This window comes from Coregonus lavaretus (genome assembly GCF_964263955.1).
Source record: "Coregonus lavaretus genome assembly, contig: SUPER_35_unloc_1, whole genome shotgun sequence".
NCBI lineage: Eukaryota > Metazoa > Chordata > Actinopteri > Salmoniformes > Salmonidae > Coregonus > Coregonus lavaretus.
Window position 1 is genome coordinate 725295 of NW_028167181.1, and position 22057 is coordinate 747351.

Consider the following 22057-nt stretch of genomic DNA (forward strand, 5'->3'; position numbering starts at 1 on the left):
AGCAACCCCCTTTTTCCTCCAAATATAACGATGGTCATTATGGCCAAACAGTTCTATTTTTGGACATTTCTCCAAAAAGTACTATCTTTATCCCCATGTGCAGTTGCAAACCGTAGTCTGGCTTTTTTATGGTGTTTTGGAGAAGTGGCTTCTTCCTTGCTGAGCGGCCTTTCAGGTCATGTCGATATAGGACTCGTTTTACTATGGCTATAGATACTTTTGTACCGGTTTCCTCCAGCATCTTCACAAGGTCCTTTGCTGTTGTCCTTTGCTGTTGATTTGCACTTTTCGCACCAAAGTACGTTCATCTCTAGGAGACAGAACGCATCTCCTTCCTGAGTGGTATGATGGCTGTGTGGTCCCATTGTGTTTATACTTGCGTACTATTGTTTGTACAGATGAACGTGGTACCTTCAGGCGTTTGGAAATTACTCCCAAGGATGAACCAGACTTGTGGAGGTCTACAATTTTTTTCTGAGGTCTTGGCTGATTTCTTTTCATTTTCCCATGATGTCAAGCAAAGAGGCACTGAGTTTAAAGTTAGGCCTTGAAATACATCCACAGGTACACCTCCAATAGACTCAAATGATGTCAATTAGCCTATCAGAACCTTCTAAAGCAATGACATCATTTTCTGGAATTTTCCAAGCTGTTTAAAGGCACAGTCAACTTAGTGTATGTAAACTTGTGATACAGTGAATTATATATGAAATTATCTGTCTGTAAACAATTGTTGGAAGAATTACTTGTGTCATGCAGAAAGTAGATGTCCTAACTGACTTGCCAAAACTATAGTTTGTTAACAAGAAATTTGTGGAGTGGTTGAAAAACTAGTTTTAATGACTCAAACCTAAGTGTATGTAAACTTCAGACTTCAACTGTATCTGATCATTTGCCAGTTTAACCCATTTTGGCAGGCATTGTTGAGCACAGTGCTCAAACCACCTGCAGTGACTAGAGGTTTTACAGTAAGCGTTGCACAATACTGTATTTTCCTCTGCTATTAAAAGTTGGAAATGTGGGAATGGGTCATCTCATCATTGAACGTCATTTTGCCTGACGTTTTGATGTCCGTTCATCATGATGCATCAGGCTACACCTCATGGCAGAACAAGCTGCCTAATAGTAATATAATATAATTTAATATAATAAGTCATTTAGCAGATGCTTTTATCCAAAGCGACTTACAGTAATTCGTGCATACATAATTTTTTTTTGTGTATGGGTGGTCCCGGGGATCGAACCCACTACCCTGGCGTTACAAGCGACTTGCTCCACCAGCTGAGCTACAGAGGACCAAAAATATTGATTATACTTTTCTTTCTTCAAACATGCATACAATATTGTGTAAAATAATAATTAAGTCTAAAATGTTTGAATTACCCACAGTCCTCTGAAAACAGAGCCACGTGTCTAGATAAGAAGTGCAAGGAGATTAAAACCAGACTTCCAATGAGTTCAATCACTCAATTTTTTCCATCTTTTGTTATCCTCATAAAATATACTTACATTTTGAGCAACATATTAAGTTTATTTTTACATTTGTGGGTAAAATTAAATTTACAAATCATTGAAACAACTTGCATTCATTTGTTATTAAGTGTATGTTCTTGTTTTTTTTTAATCCATTTCAATTCACCACATTTTTTTTTTTTTTACAGCGTGGCTTTGTGGTTGAGTGTGTACAATTCCAATTAAATTCCAATTAAATATACCATCTTACTGCCACAGAAGTCGGGGGTTCAATTCCCGCTTCCGCCTGTCCCACTTTCACTCCTGTTTCTAATCTGTCTAAATAAAGCATTGAAAAAATGAAGGTGGAATTTGCCATTTTTTAAAATCCATATGCCCTTATCATCAATCAATATTTAGGCAATAAACCATTTGCTTTTCTTAACCATTTGATTGTATGAGTCTGAAAAAAAATTGTTGCGTTTTGATGCTGCCTTTTACATGCACTGAAACCCTAAAAAGTGTTTTCACAACACTCAAAAACACCAATATTCAGATTGAAGAACCACTTTGGGTGTTTCAGAGTACTTCTATTCTGTTTTAAAACACTTTCTATGTATCAGAACACTTACATAGAGATCTACATTCAAACCCCCTCCAAACACAGTATCTCAGTCTAGGTGCACTACCCTTCATGGTTTCATTACACAATCATAGTGTTTTGAGTATATTTATTACAGTGTATGATTTAACAGGACAATCCTCCTTTCTCTTTCTCTCTTAAAGACACACACACACACACCTCTCACACCATCATCCACGGTGCCACTGGAGAGGGCTGTGCTCCTCACACCTTCAGCAAGCTATCACTAGTAGCCCAAAGGCATTACAGACTTCTCCTGACCTGTGGTGTAGTCGTCACAGCTGTTGAGGAACCAGCACCAGACCACACTACACTTCAACACCGTCACCCCCATCACCTTGGTTACGTCAATAAATCATGACAGACCATTCTATGGACATCAGGGTTCAACCAACATGCACTATACATTTAAACCTTAAATACATTTTCTCTCTCTCTCTCACACACAAAACAGCAATTTTCACATGTGCAGTGACTGGATTTTTGATAGCATCAGTAGTGCATATCAAACTGACAGGGACAAATATTCTGACTGCATGAGCGCTCTTTTTGGCAGGCTAAACTTGGAGTGCATGCCTCCTGCCTCATGCATGCTTATCATCTGATTCCAGATCCGTTTGACAAAAACATGACACTAGATTTGAGTGTGTGTGTGTGTGTATCTACAGCACAGTACACACAGATGCAACCACCTCCACCCAGCTGTGCTGAACACACTGCCCATGGCACCACACTGCCATTCTCCATCAGCCTGGCATCATACACCCCCTTTTTACCCACAGTGGGACTCCTCATCCCGTGTGTGTGCGACCTGACCTTATACATAATATCATATGCATACTGATCTTCTCAACATTTTATACATGAAGGGAAATATTACTCATATGAAGATAAGCTTTGGTTGAAACGTCATATTCCCTAGCTGTAATCCTAAACTAAATGTCAATGTTCTAAGATCCATGAATGGACTTATTCGTGGAGGCTATTTATTTATTTATTAAGCTTTTCTGACTGCTTGGCTCATGGTCATGGCGGTAGAAAACTATCGTAGAGTTACTTGAAAGCAATCATGAATAACATTCAATGTTGTTGTTTTGTAATATTCTGTGTAAAACAGTAAATAGTCCGTTGTTTTATGGCTGCTATAACTTACCAATGAGGCTGATCTGGATAGCAACTCGACAAGTACCATCTAATAAACGACAACAAATTGCATAAATATTACAGGATTATGCTAACAATCAGAGCGAGATATGTCAATGAAACAGAGCGAGAGAGAGAGAGATGGGGAGATGCTCATGCAGAAATGATGTTCCACATCAGTGCTTGTCTAATTTAAGCTATAGAGTCGCTCTGCTAGAACATATATAGGAGCGAGTGGAATAATGCGCTGTCAGTCACCGGTCCGCGCGCGTCTGGGGCGGGCTCTCTCTCTGCCCGCGCTCTCCAAGACCGCTGAGATGTCTGTGAATATATCAAGAATCTCTCCAGCTGCCGCCCGCTATCCCAAATTACCGGTATTCCTACTTTAGAGTCGTATTTCAGAATTTACATTGCTCTCTTGTTGGTGTCGTTGCTAGGTGGGTTAAACCTGTCCAGTTATGAGTAGCGAAGTCGATTAGTATTATGTGGGATTCCGAAACTGTTATGCATTTGCATTTACCTTGCGCCACGAGCCTGCCGCGTATTGGATTGTGGCGACATCAGTTGGAGCACTGTCCAGGGTGCTGAAAGTCAAGACTCTTTCCCTAAAGCGCCCAACAGAGGCAGCTGAGGCGTTCCCGGGTATATGTCTATGCAACTCAAGTCTTGAGATGACGCGGAAAAGGCTGCATTCTGTAGCTGTATGGGGATTCTTCGTGTGGGAAATAGCGGTGTTGCTAAGGTAAGGAAGATGGGCAGCAGCCAAAATTACGCGGCTTGCTTTACTCACACTGATTATTGAAGTTCCCGAACTGTTTGATTAATGTAAAGTGCTTTGAAGGCTCTAAGGATTTGAGTGGTTCGCAAATAGGCTATATGACCCTAAAACTCTATAAGCGTTCAATAATGAGTGGATTTGCCTCTCAAATTTGGGGATTAGGCTACAGGCACAAAGATATAAGAATCATATCAAGTACAAAAGCCTCTAAGAGAGTCATCTATGCATGATGTGTTATCTCGACAAATGTATATGTGGTGATATATTTGATCCTTCCGCGAGGGTTTTTGGCTGTTGCCCAACAAATCAGTCAGAAACGGTATGATCATGATGCACGCGCCCTTTAGATTCGTGATAACTGATCTGTCTGTATTAAATTTAGACCCCGGAAGCTGCCTGCGTATTTCTCAAATCCCCGTCTCCCTGGAATTCGATCTGCATGCTCTCTGTGCTGATCTGATCCTGACTAGGATTTCTCTTTTCAGTCTTTCAAGTAACAGGTGCCATTATCGAGAAATCTCATGGAATAGAATTCTGGGCTGAGATCAAAGAAAAAGCCGTTTGAAATACCCAAATAAATTGAACATTTGCATGCAATCCGAATGAGCAGAAATATACATATATATCACCTTATAGGATTGATGGTCATTAACGATAATGGCTATTGGATGTGAAAGTGAACGTTTTTGCAGACCAAGTTGTAATGTAAGCTTTCTCACATAGAAGCAATCTGTAAAGTGCAATTATGGTCCCAGCCAGCCATTCTCATCTGTTATGTAATATAACATGCTGGAGTGGCAGTGTGTTGGATTTGGTAAAATAGTAAGGCTTTAATATTAAATCTCTCTCTCTCTCTCTCGCTCTCTCTCTGGCTCTCTCTCTCTCTCTCTCTCTCAGATACATACACACTTGTCCAATAAACATGATATGAAACATTGATAGATACAACAAAAGCCTTTTTCCTGTTGGTACAACTCAAGCACATACCCAAGTATACTTACTGTCTAGATAACAGGTTACACATGATCACCTGCACATGTCTGCTCCACATGTGTTTGCTCAAGCCAAGTGCACTGTTCACATGTGAGTTTGGTTCAGGTGTAACAAGTTTGACAGTCTACCCACATCATAGGGCCATGTCAATTGACATTATGTCAGGCTTGACAAACAGGTATGCTACAGAGTAAACAGTCGGGGCCACTCATCTCTACAAAACACACGGCATGTTGCAATATCTTATTCATTGTAAGCGGGCTGGACTCCCCTTTCAATAGCTACTGTCTCTCTCTAAGGCTATCTCTCACCAACTTCAATACTCTCTTCCCACTTTAATACTCTCTTCGGCTGTCATTCCTTCCCTGAGTCCCTCTCAGCTAAGCACAATACAACTCCACAGAGGTAATGCAATTGCTGCAAAGTCTAATCCCACTCAAGCTGTGCATCACCGCCACCAACACAAGTTATCTCATTCAAAGGCCCCATACATACACCATCGATCATCCTCCATTATTTAAACGACGAGATGCATTATTCATATCTGATGTGTCTGTGGTAGTAATGGTCGTCCACTGACATCCCCCTGTACTGAATTATTGATATCATGGCTGCGTCCCGAATGGCTCCCTAATCGGTCAAAAGTGGTGCACTATTTAGGCTATCGGGTACCATTTGGGACGCAGGCCATGTCTGTTGCCGTGTCCCTGGCTGTCACACACTGCAATGTGCATTGGTTTAGTGTCAGTTCAGAGTCCAATGAGACCGGAGAGTGTTTTATAGGGTTTATCAATGGTCTGAGTCCCAAATGGCACCCTATTCCCTATACTGTGCACTACTTTTGACCAAGGCCCATAGTGCTCCGGTCAAAAGTAGCATACTATGTAGGGAATAGGGTGCCATTTGGGACTCAGATTATATGTGTAATTAGAATTCCGAGGGTATATTGGTCAGATGCTTATTCTTGGTTGAGGGGTCTTGGCTTTAATCACTGTTCTTCCTCATCCTTATTACTCTGGGCAGCAGCATGGCAGCCAGTCCATGTTGGAGCACTTTACTTTCCCTTGTGGGTTTGGCACTTCACTTGAATGGTGAAGTGCACACTGTGTAGGGCAAGCTATGTACCTGCAAATGAAACATTTATGGGAAAGTCTGTCTATGTTTCGCTGGTCAGATAGATCTTCATCAAGGGAGACATTTCACTTGGGTACCTAGCCTACTGTTTTGCAAAGCTTGCACTGTGACGGGCATTGTGGTCCACAAGGGGTGCTAGCTACAGCATACTCTAGAGCCGTCCCTTATCCTGTACTATGGCATTGTGGAGCAATATGAGCAAACGGTCAGAAACCATTGAAGCGACATCAAACAGGGTTGTAGAGTTGGTGGAAGGGGAAAGGTGAAGAGGGCAGCGGTAAGCCCTGGTAGGCACCCTTTAGTGGTAGTATTCCACTATAAAGCTGTCTGTCATACCAGGGCTGGGAGAGGAGAGAGAGGTGGCCTGGCGGGCAGCACTGGCAGGAGAAGTAGTGGTTTACATTTTTAGCACTCAAATCAAATCAAATCAAATTGTATTTGTCACACGCGCCGAATACAACAGGTGTAGACCTTACCGTGAAATGCTTTCTTATAAGCCCTTAACCAACAATGCAGTTTTAAGAAAATAGAGTTAAGAAAATATCTCCCGAGTGGCGCAGTGGTCTAAGGCACTGTATTGCAGTGCTAGCTGTGCCACTAAGGATCCTGGTTCAAATCCAGGCTCTGTCGTAGCCGGCCGCGACCGGGAGACCCATGGGGTGGCGCACAATTGGCCCAGCGTCGTCCAGGATAGGGGAGGGAATGGCCATCAGGGATGTAGCTCAGTTGGTTGAGCATGGCATTTGCAATGCCAGTGTTGTGGGTTCAATTCCCATGGGGGGCCAGTAAAAAATATATATATATATAAAAAAGAATAATGTATGCACTCACTAACTGTAAGTCGCTCTGGATAAGAGCGTCTGCTAAATGACGTAAATGTAAAATATTTACTAAGTAAACTACAGTACAAAATGTAAAAATAAAGATAACAACAAGGCTATATACACTCTTGTACTTTTGCGGGTTTCCTGACAACTCGACAAGACTTGACAAGAAAGGGATGTTTGAATAGCATGTCTCACATATCTCTCTGCTCTGCTGGAAGTTCGCCATGTCTGGTAAGACTTGTCTATTTTTTCCTGCTTCTCAAAGTTTAATGACCTCCATTTGGGCTCTTTAGGATCTGTTTTTTTTTATCCATGTCATTGCTGGACTGCTTACAAAATGGCAGTCTGAGGGAGATGATGTTACACAGCAGACTGGAGTTTTGGAAGGGGGATTTTTAGAAAGTAGAGCTTTTAATATTTCACTGTAGATTTCATGCTTGGACTCATTCGTGTCCCCCTGTGGACGTTTAGGTGTGCAGTCACTATATTTTGGGGATTAACTCCATTCATGTACACCAGTGTTTCCCAAACCTCTCCTGGAGTCAGCTTTCTCTCAGCCACTTCCACTTATTTAATTTATTCCACAACTGGAACCTGATTCAACTAATCAAAGGCTACTAGTACTGAAACACATCAAATACGTATAGCTACATGGCTCTGTGTACCCGAGGAGAGGTTTGGGAAACTGATAAACACAAACATAGGCTTCTTCAGCCCAGCCTAGTGAGTCATTAACTTAGAACAAAGAGTTCAAATCTCCAAATCCTGTGTCGGACAATCTGACATGAATGTCACCAGAACCCATGTGGTGTATGCATCTATTGTGTGTCTATCCGCCCTCACTGGGACACACACACACACACACACACACACACACACACACACACACACACACACACACACACACACACACACACACACACACACACACACACACACACACACACACACACACACACACATATACGTTGTTTTACATGCACTGCTGTTCTGTACGTGCCTGCCCTGTGGGGATTACTAAATGATCTTCGAGGTAAACAGCGAGCGTTCCCACGCCCCACCGGGCATTACCGTGCCAACCAGCGGGCGGCACACGCAGGCGGGCTACAGCACGCAGAGAGAGCACACTGGAGGAAACCTATTTAAACTGTAATATATGGTAATGATAATATGCTTATTCATCCAAAGCGATTTATAGTTCAACACGTAGTTATATTTATACATGTGTCCAATGCAGGAATCAAACCTCATAGGGAGAGCACACTGGTGGGAGCCTGTTAAAACTATAATATGATAATATCATATAATCTGGTCGTTTAGCAGACGTTTTTACGCAAATGTGATTAGCAGTTTAACATGTAATTATGTTTAGTGTCCCATGCAGGAAATCAAACCAAATCACAACTTTGGTTTTGCAAACGAACACCATGCTCAGCCAAATATACTGAGGTCATTAAGAAACACCTTCTTGACTGCTGTCACTCAACTTAATCTCTCTCCTTTTACTAGTTAGCACAGACAGTTAAGGCCCTGTGTTGGGAGTGAGATGTGCTGTTGTTAGTGGTGGGGGTGTTTTGAGAGGTCAGGTATCTATTGTGCTGTAGTGCGCAACTCTCTCTCTCTCTCTCTCTCTCTCTCTCTCTCTCTCTCTCTCTCTCTCTCTCTCTCTCTCTCTCTCTCTCTCTCTCTCTCTCTCTCTCTCTCTCTCTCTCTCTCTCTCTCTCTCTCTCTCTCTCTCTCTCTCTCTCTCTCTCTCTCTCTCTCTCTCTCTCTCTCTCTCTCTCTCTCTCTCTCTCTCTCTCTCTCTCTCTCTCTCTCTCTCTCTCTCTCTCTCTCTCTCTCGCTCTTTCTCTCTCTCCCCCCCTCTCTCTCTCTCTCTCTCCCTCCCCCTCTCTCTCTCTCTCTTGCTCTCTTGCTGTCTCTAGCTCTTCAGTGAATCTCAGCATTCAGGGCATTATAGTGATCTTCCTTCCGATGAATTTAGAGTTTTTTAATTAATCAGATCTGCTAGGTTGATGCTATTGAACGTGTAGATGGATGGATGGTTGGACGGATGAACTGACTGACTGTGGTGTTATTTATTTTATAGGATGGTTATTGTTTATATGACGTCTTCATGGATTGAGGACTCAAGACAAACACGGACTATTGATTCAAGCAACAAAAACAGTATAATCATAATAATATATCAATCCCTCCCACTCCTCTGTGTCTCATTGTTTGTTTGAGAGTACATTTCCCATGCTCTAGCTGATAAGAACATCATGTATTGGAGGATCTCTTCTAACAAAGCTTTGACCAATGGTATTATTGTACAGTAATGTGTTGTTGGCTGGAGGATACCTTTAACCATTTAACCCCTATTTGGTGTAAAATTCTAAGAGTGTAAATGTCAGAGCAACCCTTGGGAACTCTGGAATTGGAGTCAATTATCTGGAATCTCTTTGGCTACGTTTACAAAGGCAGCCCAATTCCGGTCTGTAATACCGACATGTTTCAAGCAAAATACTATAGTCATTGTGCCCAAGAACACCAAGGTAACCTATCTAAATAACAATCGCCCCATAGCACTCACATCTGTAGCCATGAAATGCTTTAATCGGCTGGTCATGGCTCACATTAACACCATCATCCCAGACACCCTGGATCCACTCCAATTTGCATACCGCCCCAACAGAACCACAGATGACGCAATCTCTATTGCACTCCACACTGCCCTCTCCCATCTGGACAAAAGGACCCTATGTGAGAATGCTGTTCATTGACTACAGCTCACCATTCAATCACTAACACCTCCCTCTGCAACTGGATCCTGGACTTCCTGACGGGCCTCAACAACACATCCGCCAAGCTGACCCTCAACACGGGGGCCCCTCAGGGGTGCATGCTTAGTCCCCTCCTGTACTCCCTGTTCACCCACGATTGCGTGGCCGCACACGACTCCAACACCATCATTGTGTTTGCTGACGAAACGACAGTGGTAGGCCTGATCACCAACAATGATAAAACAGCCTATAGGGAGGAGGTCAGTGACCTGGCAGTGTGGTGTCGGGTCAACAACGTCTCCCTCAATGTCAGCAAGACAAAGGAGCTGATCGTGGACTACAGAAAACGGAGGGCCGAGCACGCCACCATCCACATCGACGGGGCTTTATTGGAGCGGGTTAAGAGCTTCAAGTTCCTCGTTGTCCACATAACTAAGGAATTAACATGGTCTACACACACCAACACAGTCGTGAAGAAGGCACGACAACACCTTTTCCCCCTCAGGAAGATGAAAAGATTTTGGTGTGGGCCCTCAGATCCTCAAAAAGTTCTAAAGAGCATCTTGACTGGCTGCATCACCACTTGGTATGGTAACCGCTTGGCATCCGACCGCAAGGCGCTACAGAAGGTAGTGCATACAACCCAGTACATCACTGGGGCCGAGCTCCCTGCCATCGAGGAGCTCTATACCAGGCGGTGTCAGAAGGCCCTAAAAATTGTCAAAGACTCCAGGCAAGTCATAGACTGTTCTCTCTGCTACCACACGGCAAGCGGTAGTGTTGTACCAAGTCTGGAACCAACAGGACCCTGAACAGCTCCTACCCCCGTGCCATAAGACTGCTAAATTGTTAACCAAATAGCTACCCGGACAAACTTTTTTGACTCATCACATACGCTGCAGCTACTGCTACGCTGATGCTATTATCTATCCTGTTGCCTAGTCACTTTACCACTACCTACAGTATACAGTACCTTCAGAAAGTATTCAGACCCCTTGACTTTTTCCACATTTTGTTACCTTACAGCCTTATTCTAAAATGTATTCAATTGTTTTTTTCCCTCATTAATCTACGTCTTTAGAAATGCTAACTAATTTATTAAGTATTCAGACCCTTTACTCAATAATTTGTTGAAGCACCTTTGGCAGTGATTACAGCCTTGAGTCTTCTTGGGTATAACGCTACATACCTGTATTGGCATACCTGTATTTGGGGAGTTTCTCCCATTCTTCTCTGCAGATCCTCTCAAGCTCTGTCAGGTTAGATGGGGAACATTGCTGCACAGCTATTTTCAGGTCTCTCCAGAGATGTTCGATCGGGTTCAAGTCCGGGCTCTGGCTGGGCCACTCAAGGACATTCAGAGACTTGTCCCGAAGCCACTCCTGCGTTGTCTTGGCTGTGTGCTTAGGGTCGTTGTCCTGTTGGAAGGTGAACCTTCATCCCAGTCTGAGGTCCTGAGTGCTCTGGAGCAGGTTTTCATCAAGGATCTCCCTGTACTTTGCTCCATTCATCTTTCCCTCGATCCTGACTAGTCTCCCAGTCCCTGCCGCTGAAAAACATCCACACAACATGATGCTGCCAACACCATGCTTCACCGTAGGGATGGTGCCAAGTTTCCTCCAGACATGACCCTTGGCATTCATGCCAAAGGGTTCAATCTTGGTTTCATCAGACCAGAGAATCTTGTTTCTCATGGTCTGAGAGTCTTTAGGTGCCTTTTGGCAAACTCCAAGCAGGCTGTCATGTGCCTTTTACTGAGGAGTGGCTTCCGTCTGGCCACTCTACCCTAAAGGCCTGATTGATGGAGTGCTGCAGAGGAAGTTATCCTTCTGGAAGGTTCTCCCATCTCCACAGAGGAACTCTAGAGCTCTGTCAGAATTACCATCAGGTTCTTGGTCACCTCCCTGAGTTTGGCCAGGCGGCCAGCTAGGATGAGTCTTGGTTGTTTCAAACTTCTTCCATTTAAGAATGATGGAGGCCACTGTGTTCTTGGGGACCTTCAATGGAAACAGGATGCACCTAAACTCAATTTCGAGTCTCATAGCAAAGGGTCTGAATACTTATGTAAATAAGGTATTTCCGTTTTTTTGTTTTAATACATTTGCAAAAAAAATAACTGTTTTCACTTTGTCATTAAGGGGTATTGTGTGTAGATTGCTGGTTAAAAAAAAAATCAAATTAAGAATAAGGCTGTAATTTAACAAAATGTGGAAAAAGTCAAGGGGTCTGAATACTTTCCGAAGGCGCTGTATGTACATATATACCTCAATTACCTCGTACCCCTGCACATTGACTCAGTACTGATACCTCGTGTATATAGCCAAGTTATCGTTACTCATTGTGTATTTATTTGTTCTTTTATTTTTAAATGTTTCTCTCTGCGTTGTTAGGATGGGCCTGTTAGTAAGCATTTTACTGTTAGTCCACACCTGTTGTTTGCAAAGCATGTGACAAAGAAAATGTGATTTGATTTAATTTTGTATTTTTGACCAATCTGATCTGCTGTGTAAAAGATCTGAAGTGAAAAGATCAAAAGACCAATTAGTGGAAAAAATATCAGAATTGGGCTGCCTGTCTAAACGCAGCCTTAGTGTAGGCTACATCCCAAATGGCACCCTGTTCACCATATTGCACTACTTTTGACCAGAGCCTTATGGTCAAAAGTTGTGCACTATATAGCAAATAGGGTGCCATTTGGGACGCAGACTTTTCCTCTAGTGTATTTACAGGCGTATATCAATCCAATGTGGAAGAATACAAGATGTGACAGCAAAAGCTGGATATTGTGATAGGCAATCTGTGTTTTGGGGAAAAGTGGTAAGCACTAGGGATTGAAATAGGTTTTGAATGGCAATGGTGTGTGTGCGCTCATGTGCATTTGTGTGTGTCTGTGTTGGTCATGTGGGTGCCTGCGGTCTCTCTGGCCCCTGCACTTTATTGGTTGTCTTGAATGTGGCCACACTGGCTTGCTGACTCATATGACCCTGGCTGTGTCTTACACACACAAACACATACACACATACACTGACTCAGCCCTCCGTATCAGGGCGATTGAGTGAGTGGCCTGTGACGAGGGGCTGGATAGGCCTGACAGGGTCTCCAGTAAGCAATAAGGCATGAGAACTCAGGGATTATCGTGTGATAACTCCCGAGGCGAAGCCCTTAGGAGGAAGTTACAGCCCTTAGGAGGGAGTTTTCACACGATGATTCCCGGGTTCGAGGGCCTTATTGCTTTTATAAACCGGTTGCCAACATATGAAAAAAAGATGAACGACATGTTTTCATAAATGTTTTTATTATATTGAGTAAATTAGTTTTATTGAATCCTTCCACCATGAAAAATAGTCGTGGCAAAAGCCAGTCGTTAGTTCTGAGATTCTGAAGTTGCTAGCCAAATGGGCTGGTCGTTCATTCTATCCATTCTATTTGCAGTGGTTGCTATGCTAAACAAATCATTGGCATGCAGCTATAGATGGGTTAGCTGACAATGTCACAAAAATGATGCGTGCTTCAATGGGGCAGAAGGCCGTGTGTTGTTGTGATTCTGGCCAGATAGCTAGCAACAATGACTAGAAGCTGCGATGTGGGGAATCGTAGGTGGCTCGTTTCAGCTAGTTTTATATTTTTCTTGTTACCATGACTTGTTTTGAGGTGTTTTGACTGATGTCACATCTATGCTAATATGCCAAAAAATTGCTGGCTAGCTAACCAACAACTGTAATGATGTATTTGAGAGACAACAAGTTCTCATTGTGCAAATGTATTGTGTAAGGGTTGGTGTGAGGTGTGACCCAGGTGTGGTGCAGGATTTACAGAAACACACAAAATACGAAATACTACCTACGACTGAAACAAATAACGAAACAGGAAGAACACTTCTCAAGTACCTGTACATAGGTCTCCGATCAGACACTGAGTAGTCCTGCTGAAACTAACAGAGAAAACTGAGCAAGGGAGCACAGGGAATTGAGGGCATAAATACACAGGTGAACAGGTAGACACAGGTGACACCAATAGGATACTGATTAGTCTAGACTGTGAGGGAGGAGGTGCCTAAGGTTGTCGGAGGATGACACCAAGTGGGTCGCTCCGGAACTGCGACCCCCTCCTGTAACAGTATTTATGTTTTCAATAAACATTGGAGACAAAATATAGTTGACATGTTTCAAGTTTTAATGTCACGTGCACAAGTACAGTGAAATGCCTTTCTTGCAAGCTCCAAACCCAACAATGCAGTAATCAATATCAATGTACCACTACAAATAACATGAGGACAAAAACACAATAAATTCAAATATGAAATAAGAACAAGAGAAAGTAAGAAGCTATATACAGGGTCAGTTCCAATACCATATTTACAATGTGCAGGGATACTGGAGTGATAGAGGTAGATATGTATAGCGGTAAGGTAACTAGACATCCGGATATGTGATAAATAGAGTAGCAGCAGCATAAATGATGATTGTATGTGAGTGTGTGTGCATGTGTGTAGAGTCAGTATAAATGTGTGTGCATGTTATGTGTGTGTTGGAGTGTCAGTGTGCATGAGTGTGTAGAGTCCTGTGAGTGTGCATAGAGACAGTGCAAAAAATAAATAAATAAAATAAAATGTTGTCAACAATCTAAGCCAACCCTGTCTGTTTTGCCCCATAGTTGTGCACGCGTCAGTTTTGTTGCTAAACAACCAACTTGTCTATGCAGGCTAGCTACTTCTCCTTTACTAGCTAGCTAGTCAACTAAAGCTAACACACAATCACATCAAGCAGCTGAAATGACAGCAAACTGTGCACTTTCGTTTGTTTGACCTTTTTTCTATTGCCATTTCTTTAGATATATACATTAATGATCCTGATAAATGAATTGGCCTGGATCAAATAAGCTGTCAGTCTCGTCATGTACAGTGGGGGAAAAAAGTATTTAGTCAGCCACCAATTGTGCAAGTTCTCCCACTTAAAAAGATGAGAGAGGCCTGTAATTTTCATCATAGGTACACGTCAACTATGACAGACAAAATTAGAAGAAAAAAATCCAGAAAATCACATTGTAGGATTTTTTATGAATTTATTTGCAAATTATGGTGGAAAATAAGTATTTGGTCAATAAGAAAAGTTTCTCAATACTTTGTTATATACCCTTTGTTGGCAATGACACAGGTCAAACGTTTTCTGTAAGTCTTCACAAGGTTTTCACACACTGTTGCTGGTATTTTGGCCCATTCCTCCATGCAGATCTCCTCTAGAGCAGTGATGTTTTGGGGCTGTCGCTGGGCAACACAGACTTTCAACTCCCTCCAAAGATTTTCTATGGGGTTGAGATCTGGAAACTGGCTAGGCCACTCCAGGACCTTGAAATGCTTCTTACGAAGCCAGTCCTTCGTTGCCCGGGCGGTGTGTTTGGGATCATTGTCATGCTGAAAGACCCAGCCACGTTTCATCTTCAATGCCTTTGCTGATGGAAGGAGGTTTTCACTCAAAATCTCACGATACATGGCCCCATTCATTCTTTCCTTTACACGGATCAGTCGTCCTGGTCCCTTTGCAGAAAAACAGCCCCAAAGCATGATGTTTCCACCCCCATGCTTCACAGTAGGTATGGTGTTCTTTGGATGCAACTCAGCATTCTTTGTCCTCCAAACACGACGAGTTGAGTTTTTACCAAAAAGTTCCATTTTGGTTTCATCTGATCATATGACATTCTCCCAATCCTCTTCTGGATCATCCAAATTCACTCTAGCAAACTTCAGACGGGCCTGGACATGTACTGGCTTAAGCAGGGGGACACGTCTAGCACTGCAGGATTTGAGTCCCTGGCGGCGTTGTGTGTTACTGATGGTAGGCTTTGTTACTTTGGTCCCAGCTCTCTGCAGGTCATTCACTAGGTCCCCCTGTGTGGTTCTGGGATTTTTGCTCACCGTTCTTGTGATCATTTTGACCCCACGGGGTGAGATCTTGCATGGAGCCCCAGATCGAGGGAGATTATCAGTGGTCTTGTATGTCTTCCATTTCCTAATAATTGCTCCCACAGTTGATTTCTTCAAACCAAGCTGCTTACCTATTGCAGATTCAGTCTTCCCAGCCTGGTGCAGGTCTACAATTTTGTTTCTGGTGTCCTTTAACAGCTCTTTGGTCTTGGCCATAGTGGAGTTTGGAGTGTGACTGTTTGAGGTTGTGGACAGGTGTCTTTTACACTGATAACAAGTTCAAACAAGTGCCATTAATATAGGTAACGAGTGGAGGACATAGGAGCCTCTTAAAGAAGAAGTTACAGGTCTGTGAGAGACAGAAATCCTGCTTGTTTGTAGGTGACCAAATACTTATTTTCCACCATAATTTGCAAATAAATTCATTAAAAATCCTACAATGTGATGTTCTGGATTTTTTTTCCTCAATTTGTCTGTCATGGTTGACGTGTACCTATTATGAAAATTACAGGCCTCTCATCTTTTTAAGTGGGAGAACTTGCACAATTGGTGGCTGACTAAATACTTTTTTTCCCCACTGTACATATGCATGGCACGGTGGAGATCACAAAAAACGGCAACATTGTTCCAGAGGTTAGAGAGACAGACAGTAAGGTTTAGACAAACCCCAATGGTTGCACACCAAATGCTAGCCTATGTCGTGACATGACTTATTTATTGAATCAACTAACTATGTTTAAATGTCACTCGATTAATTTAATCATGTAACAATTAACTCATTAGGAATTTGGGGCATCACGGGAGAAGTTGTTTAACGAGTTACCATCTCCTGAATTAAACTCTTAGAAGATATATATGTTATATATCAATAACAGTCACTTATTAATCATTACCTCAACAGTCTCATTCTGAACGTTGCATATTCCTTGATATCTGCAAGAACCCTAACCTTACTTATGAGTCAGCAATACACAAATTGGCTTAATTAATTATTTACTAGCTAACTAAATAATAACACAGAATACATACATACTCAATACATGAGAAAAGTCCCTAGCGGACTAACAACAGCATGACAGCTTGGTTATCAAAAAGAGAGGGGTCAATAGAAGGAGTGTGAAAGGGAGAGACAAAGAGATTCAACTTATCGTTGTTACATTTGGAAACCACCGCTCTTTCGGATAAGAAATGCAATGCATATTTACGCGTAGCTGTCCTTGATTGTCATCTCTCTGTTGAACCACTTTCTCAAAAAGGGTTTGAGTGTCCTGGTTCCACTTTGGTGAGACTTGTCTTGTCTTCGAGTGGAGTGTTCGTTAGATAGATACTTCAGATGTACCAATGGTTGTCTGAGATGGGATTGTCCTTTCCAACTCGTGTCTTTAGTGAAAGTTCTAGACTACTTTACATGCCAGCTGCAGACTGGTAATGTACGGTCTAGTGAGTTTCTTCTTCTTGTGTAGAGATTGAGAGTTTCAGAGTTTCTCTCCATTACAAACGTGTGGACTAACGTCTCACGTTTCCTGGTCTTAAAGTGTCAACCATTTGTAACGTGAGTTCGCGCTTCACGTCGGCTGGTCTTTCTGGTCTAAACATTTTAAGCCATGTAGCCAAAGCTCCACACTTCTTGGTCTTTCTCATTCAAAGTTCAAACCATTCTGAACGTGCAGTCGCCACTCTCACGTTATCTGGTCTAAATGTACATTTCGTTACTAAGGCTTTTATCAGGTAAAAAGGGGGCGTTCCATCACGCCGACCCAATGTCTGTGCTCACTGGGGCTTGGTTACTGACTGGGCGGCAAAAGTTTATATAGAACAATTGTCTCATTAGAATATTAAAATCACATTGCTATCTTCACAAAAGTACTCTCATACTTCATCATATATTTTATACAACATTTAGATGTAAACTTGATAAATAGAACGTGTACACTTTCAGAGTTACAGTTATTCCGTTAAACCATCCTTAATGACATCACAAACTAATAAACAATATGACATTATTATTCTTTAGGTCCCTACTGACCATTTCAAACATTTGGAGGTCAGGAATAATGTTCCAATTTCCACTTTTATTGACATAAGAGATTTTAGTCAGCAAAGAGTCTCTGGAACAAAGAAAATCTCAGTCTTCCCATACTAGACACCAAAAGGAGTTATTTTCTGCAAACTATTTATGTTAAGTCATAAAACCGGCCCAACTCCCCCTTCTCCTCTCCTGTGGGAGAAAGGGGGGGTCTGGCTATCTGTCAGCCATTTGCCAAGCTGGTCTGGCACCTTTGATCCTCACCAAGAAGAGAGTCATGACAGCTAGTAGCATGGTGAAATATTGTCTACATGCTTTTTTTCCAGGGGAAATTAAGCTTATAAATTGACTGGCGGGGCTGTGGGACAATGGATGCACATTGATCAATCTAATGGAACTGTTAACAGGCATTACCCGGATAATGTGGGGATTGTGGTGCTATAACTACCTGCTATCAACCAATCAGCATCTAGGATCCAAAAAACCTGTTTTATAATGTGTCATGCAGCTCACATGGTCACTGTGCTCTGACATGGAGGTCCCAGGAGATAAGCTCTGGAAGATAGATATCTGCCTGCTAGAACTACCAACCATGTCCCAGGAGATAAGCTCTGGAAGATAGATATCTGCCTGCTAGAACTACCAACCATGTCCCAGGAGATAAGCTCTGGAAGATAGATATCTGCCTGCTAGAACTACCAACCATGTCCCAGGAGAAAAGCTCTGGAAGATAGATATCTGCCTGCTAGAACTACCAACCATGTCCCAGGAGATAAGCTCTGGAAGATAGATATCTGCCTGCTAGAACTACCAACCATGTCCCAGGAGATAAGCTCTGGAAGATAGATATCTGCCTGCTAGAACTACCAACACTCACAAAGTAGCCTAATAGTGGCTCTTCTAAAGCACTGTTATAAAGCTTTAAGGAGGTTTGAAGATGTGGCTGTGATCTAAGCTCTGGTAGATATATGCCTGCTGCCATAGCACAAACAACACTTTTAACACAGTCTAGCTTGTGTCCCAGTGAATGTTGTAATCTAAAGCACTGGTATGAAGCTGGATGGTTTTCTTTAAGATACATGTGACTGTGATGTACTGTATGGTTCTTTAATAATGGAACACTAGTCACTATAATAACGTTTACATATTTTGCAATACTCATCTCATATGTATATACTGTATTCTATTCTATTCTACTGTATTTAAGTCTATGCTGCTCCGACATTGCTCATCCAAATATTTATATATTCTTAATTCCATTCCTTTACTTTAGATTTGTGTGTATTGTGTGTATTGTTGTGAAATTGTTAGATATTACTTGTTAGATATTACTGCACTGTTGGAGCTAGAAACACAAGCATTTTGCTACACCCGCAATAACATCTGCTAAACACGTGTATGTGACCAATACAATTTGATTTGATTTGATTTGATTTGGAAATGAGAGAAAAGGAGCAACTGTCTGCTTGATGGCTCGTTTCACTGACTTGGCCTGTATTAACATGTGATCATTTACAAGAGGCACTATGCCTTACAGATCTACACCAGCTAGCTACTGTACATTCCCTTGAGCGTGTCTGTCTGAGTCTGAGTCAACTGGACATTTCCTTCTTGAATCCTCATTCAAGACTCCTACTTGAGCTTTAACTCTGTAGCTCAATTGGTAGAGCATGGCGCTTGTAACACCAGGGTAGTGGGTTCGATCCCCGGGACCACCCATACGTAAAAATGTATGCACACATGACTGTAAGTCGCTTTGGATAAAAGCGTCTGCTAAATGGCATATTATTATTATTATTATTATAGATACACAGATAGCTAAGTAACTATACATTTGCATGGTACTTGATGTATGAGTGGATATGACAATATAAACATCTTGTCATCCCCCCTACATAATGCCAGGGCAAATGTGAAACCACATCTGTGCCCTCTCTCTCCAGATAGGGCCACTCACTGGCCGCTCACTGGAGTGGAATGTTCTGAGCGCAGGGCAAGGGGCATGAGGTGGGCATCTACCCTACCCGCCGGGGCACTGCTAACAGCTAACTTATAGTCTTGGGCTATTCCCTATATGGTGCACTTATTTTGACCAGGGCCCAGACATAGTTCCTCTGCTCCATTATACTGTAACTCCAGGTGTGCTTTGGGACAATTCCATAACACATTTTTATGTCTCCGCTAACTCATAGTTTCTTTGCTCCAGCAGCAGCTCTGCCATTCTAACTCTACTTGAATGTGTGCTTTGGGACAATTCCATTATATGTTTTTCAGTGTCTGATTTGCCCTGCTTAGGGACATATCCATTATGTTTTACCATTGACTACATTAGCACATAAAAGCCTTACGCTTGACGCCGCTGGCTCTCAGTAATAACTCGCTCTGCGAAGAGAGAGAGGAGAATCTGGGGGTCTTTAGCTTGATCCACTCCTTTCTTCCCCCCTCCGTTGGCCCTGTGTCACTGGCTTGTACAGTAACAGATAGATTGAGGAGGGGAAGTGTTGAGTTATTGATGACGTTTGTTGGATGCGTCGCTAGTCGCCCCAACACTCTTTTCTTTCTTGAAGTTATTCTACCCCAGTTTTTTTCTCTCTCTTTCTCTCCCCTCTCTCTGTGTGGGCAGTCTGTCCCTCTCTCTCTCCTTCTCTCTCTCTCTAACAGTTTCTCTCTTCCCTCTCTCTCCCTGTCTCTCCCTCTACCTCTCTCTGTCTTTTCGCTGGGTGAATATCTTCAGAGCTGCCTTCGGAATTCAAAGGCAAAGCAGAAGCAGCTAGCTGGCCTAGTAAGCTGCTTAAAACATGTTTATTTAAATTGATCTCAGAGCTATAGAGGATCTGGAGCAGAAACATTCAGGCATGATTTCACTGCATGAGAGCGCTAGCTTAATGCTAATGCTATGCACATACAGTGCATTCGGAAAGTATTCAGACCCCTTGACACATTTCCACATTTTGTTAGGTTACAGCCTTATTCTAAAATGGATAAAAAAATCATTAAAACATCTCATCAATCTACACACAATACCCCATAATGACAAAGCAAAAACAGCTTTTTAGACATTTTTGCTAATTTATTAAAAATAAAAAACTGTAATATTACATTTACATAAGTATTCAGACCCTTTACTCAGTACTTTGTTGAAGCACCTTTGGCAGCGATTACAGCATTGAGTTTTATTGGGTATGACGCTACAAGCTTGGCACACCTGTATTTGGGGAGTTTCTCCTATTCTTCTCTGCAGATCCTCTCAAGCTCTGTCAGGTTGAATGGGGAGCGTTGCTGCACATCATTTTCAGGTCTCTCCAGAGATGTTTGATTGGGTTCAAGTCTGGGCTCTGGCTGGGCCACTCAAGGACATTCAGAGACTTGTCCTGAAGCCACTCCTGCGTTGTCTTGGCTGTGTGCTTAGGGTCGTTGTCCTATTGGAAGGTGAACCTTCGCCCCAGTCTGAGGTCCTTAGCGCTCTGGAGCGGGTTTTCATCAAGGAGCTCTCAGTACTTTGCTCCGTTCATATTTGCCTCGATCCTGACTAGTCTCCCAGTCCCTGCCGCTGAAAAACATCCCCACAGCATGATGCTGCCAACACCATGCTTCACTGTAGGGATGGTGCCAGGTTTCCTCCAGACTTGACGATTGGCATTCAGGCCAACAAGTTCAATCTTGGTTTCATCAGACCAGAGAATCTTGTTTCTCATGGTCTGAGAGTCTTTAGGTGCCTTTTGGCAAGCTCCAAGCAGGCTGTCATGTGCCTTTTACTGAGGAGTGGCTTCCATCTGGCCACTCTACCATAAAGGCCTGATTGGTGGAGTGCTGCAGAGATGGTTGTCCTTTTGGAAGGTTCTCCCATCTCCACAGAGGAACTCTGGAGCTCTGTCAGAGTGGCCATCGGGTTCTTGGTCACCTCCCTGATCAAGGCCCTTCTCCCCCAATTGCTTAATTTGGCTGGGCGGCCAACTCTAGGAAGAGTCTTGGTGGTTCCAAACTTCTTCCATTTAAGAATGATGGAGGCCACTGTGTTCTTGGGGACCTTCAGTGCTGCATAAATGTTTTAGTACCCTTTCCCAGATCTGTGCCTCGACACTATCCTGTCTCGGAGCTCTACGGACAATTCCTTCGACCTCATGGCTTGGTTTTTGCTCTGACATGCACTGTCAACTGTGTGACCTTTATATAGACAGGTGTGTGCATTTCCAAATCATGTCCCATCAATTGAATTTACCACAGGTGGACTCCAATCACGTTGTAGACACATCTCAAGGATGATCAATGGAAACAGGATGCACCTGACCTCAATTTCGAGTCTCATAGCAAAGGGTCTGAATACTTATGTGAATAAGGTATTTAAGTAAATTTTTTTATATACATTTGCAAATGTT

The 22057-nt window shown here is 42.6% G+C and overlaps 1 protein-coding gene across 1 annotated transcript in view; it reads left to right on the plus strand.

Annotated features, from left to right (window-relative positions):
- Positions 1–3909: 3909 nt before the first annotated feature.
- The window catches only part of glra3 (glycine receptor, alpha 3), a gene marked incomplete at both ends in the record, with an annotated part of 101006 nt that continues 82858 nt past the window's right edge, over positions 3910–22057 (plus strand). Inside the window, one exon of the mRNA XM_084188450.1 lies at positions 3910–3980. Coding sequence (XP_084044576.1) covers positions 3910–3980 — 71 coding nt within the window. The remainder of the gene's footprint in view (positions 3981–22057) is intronic.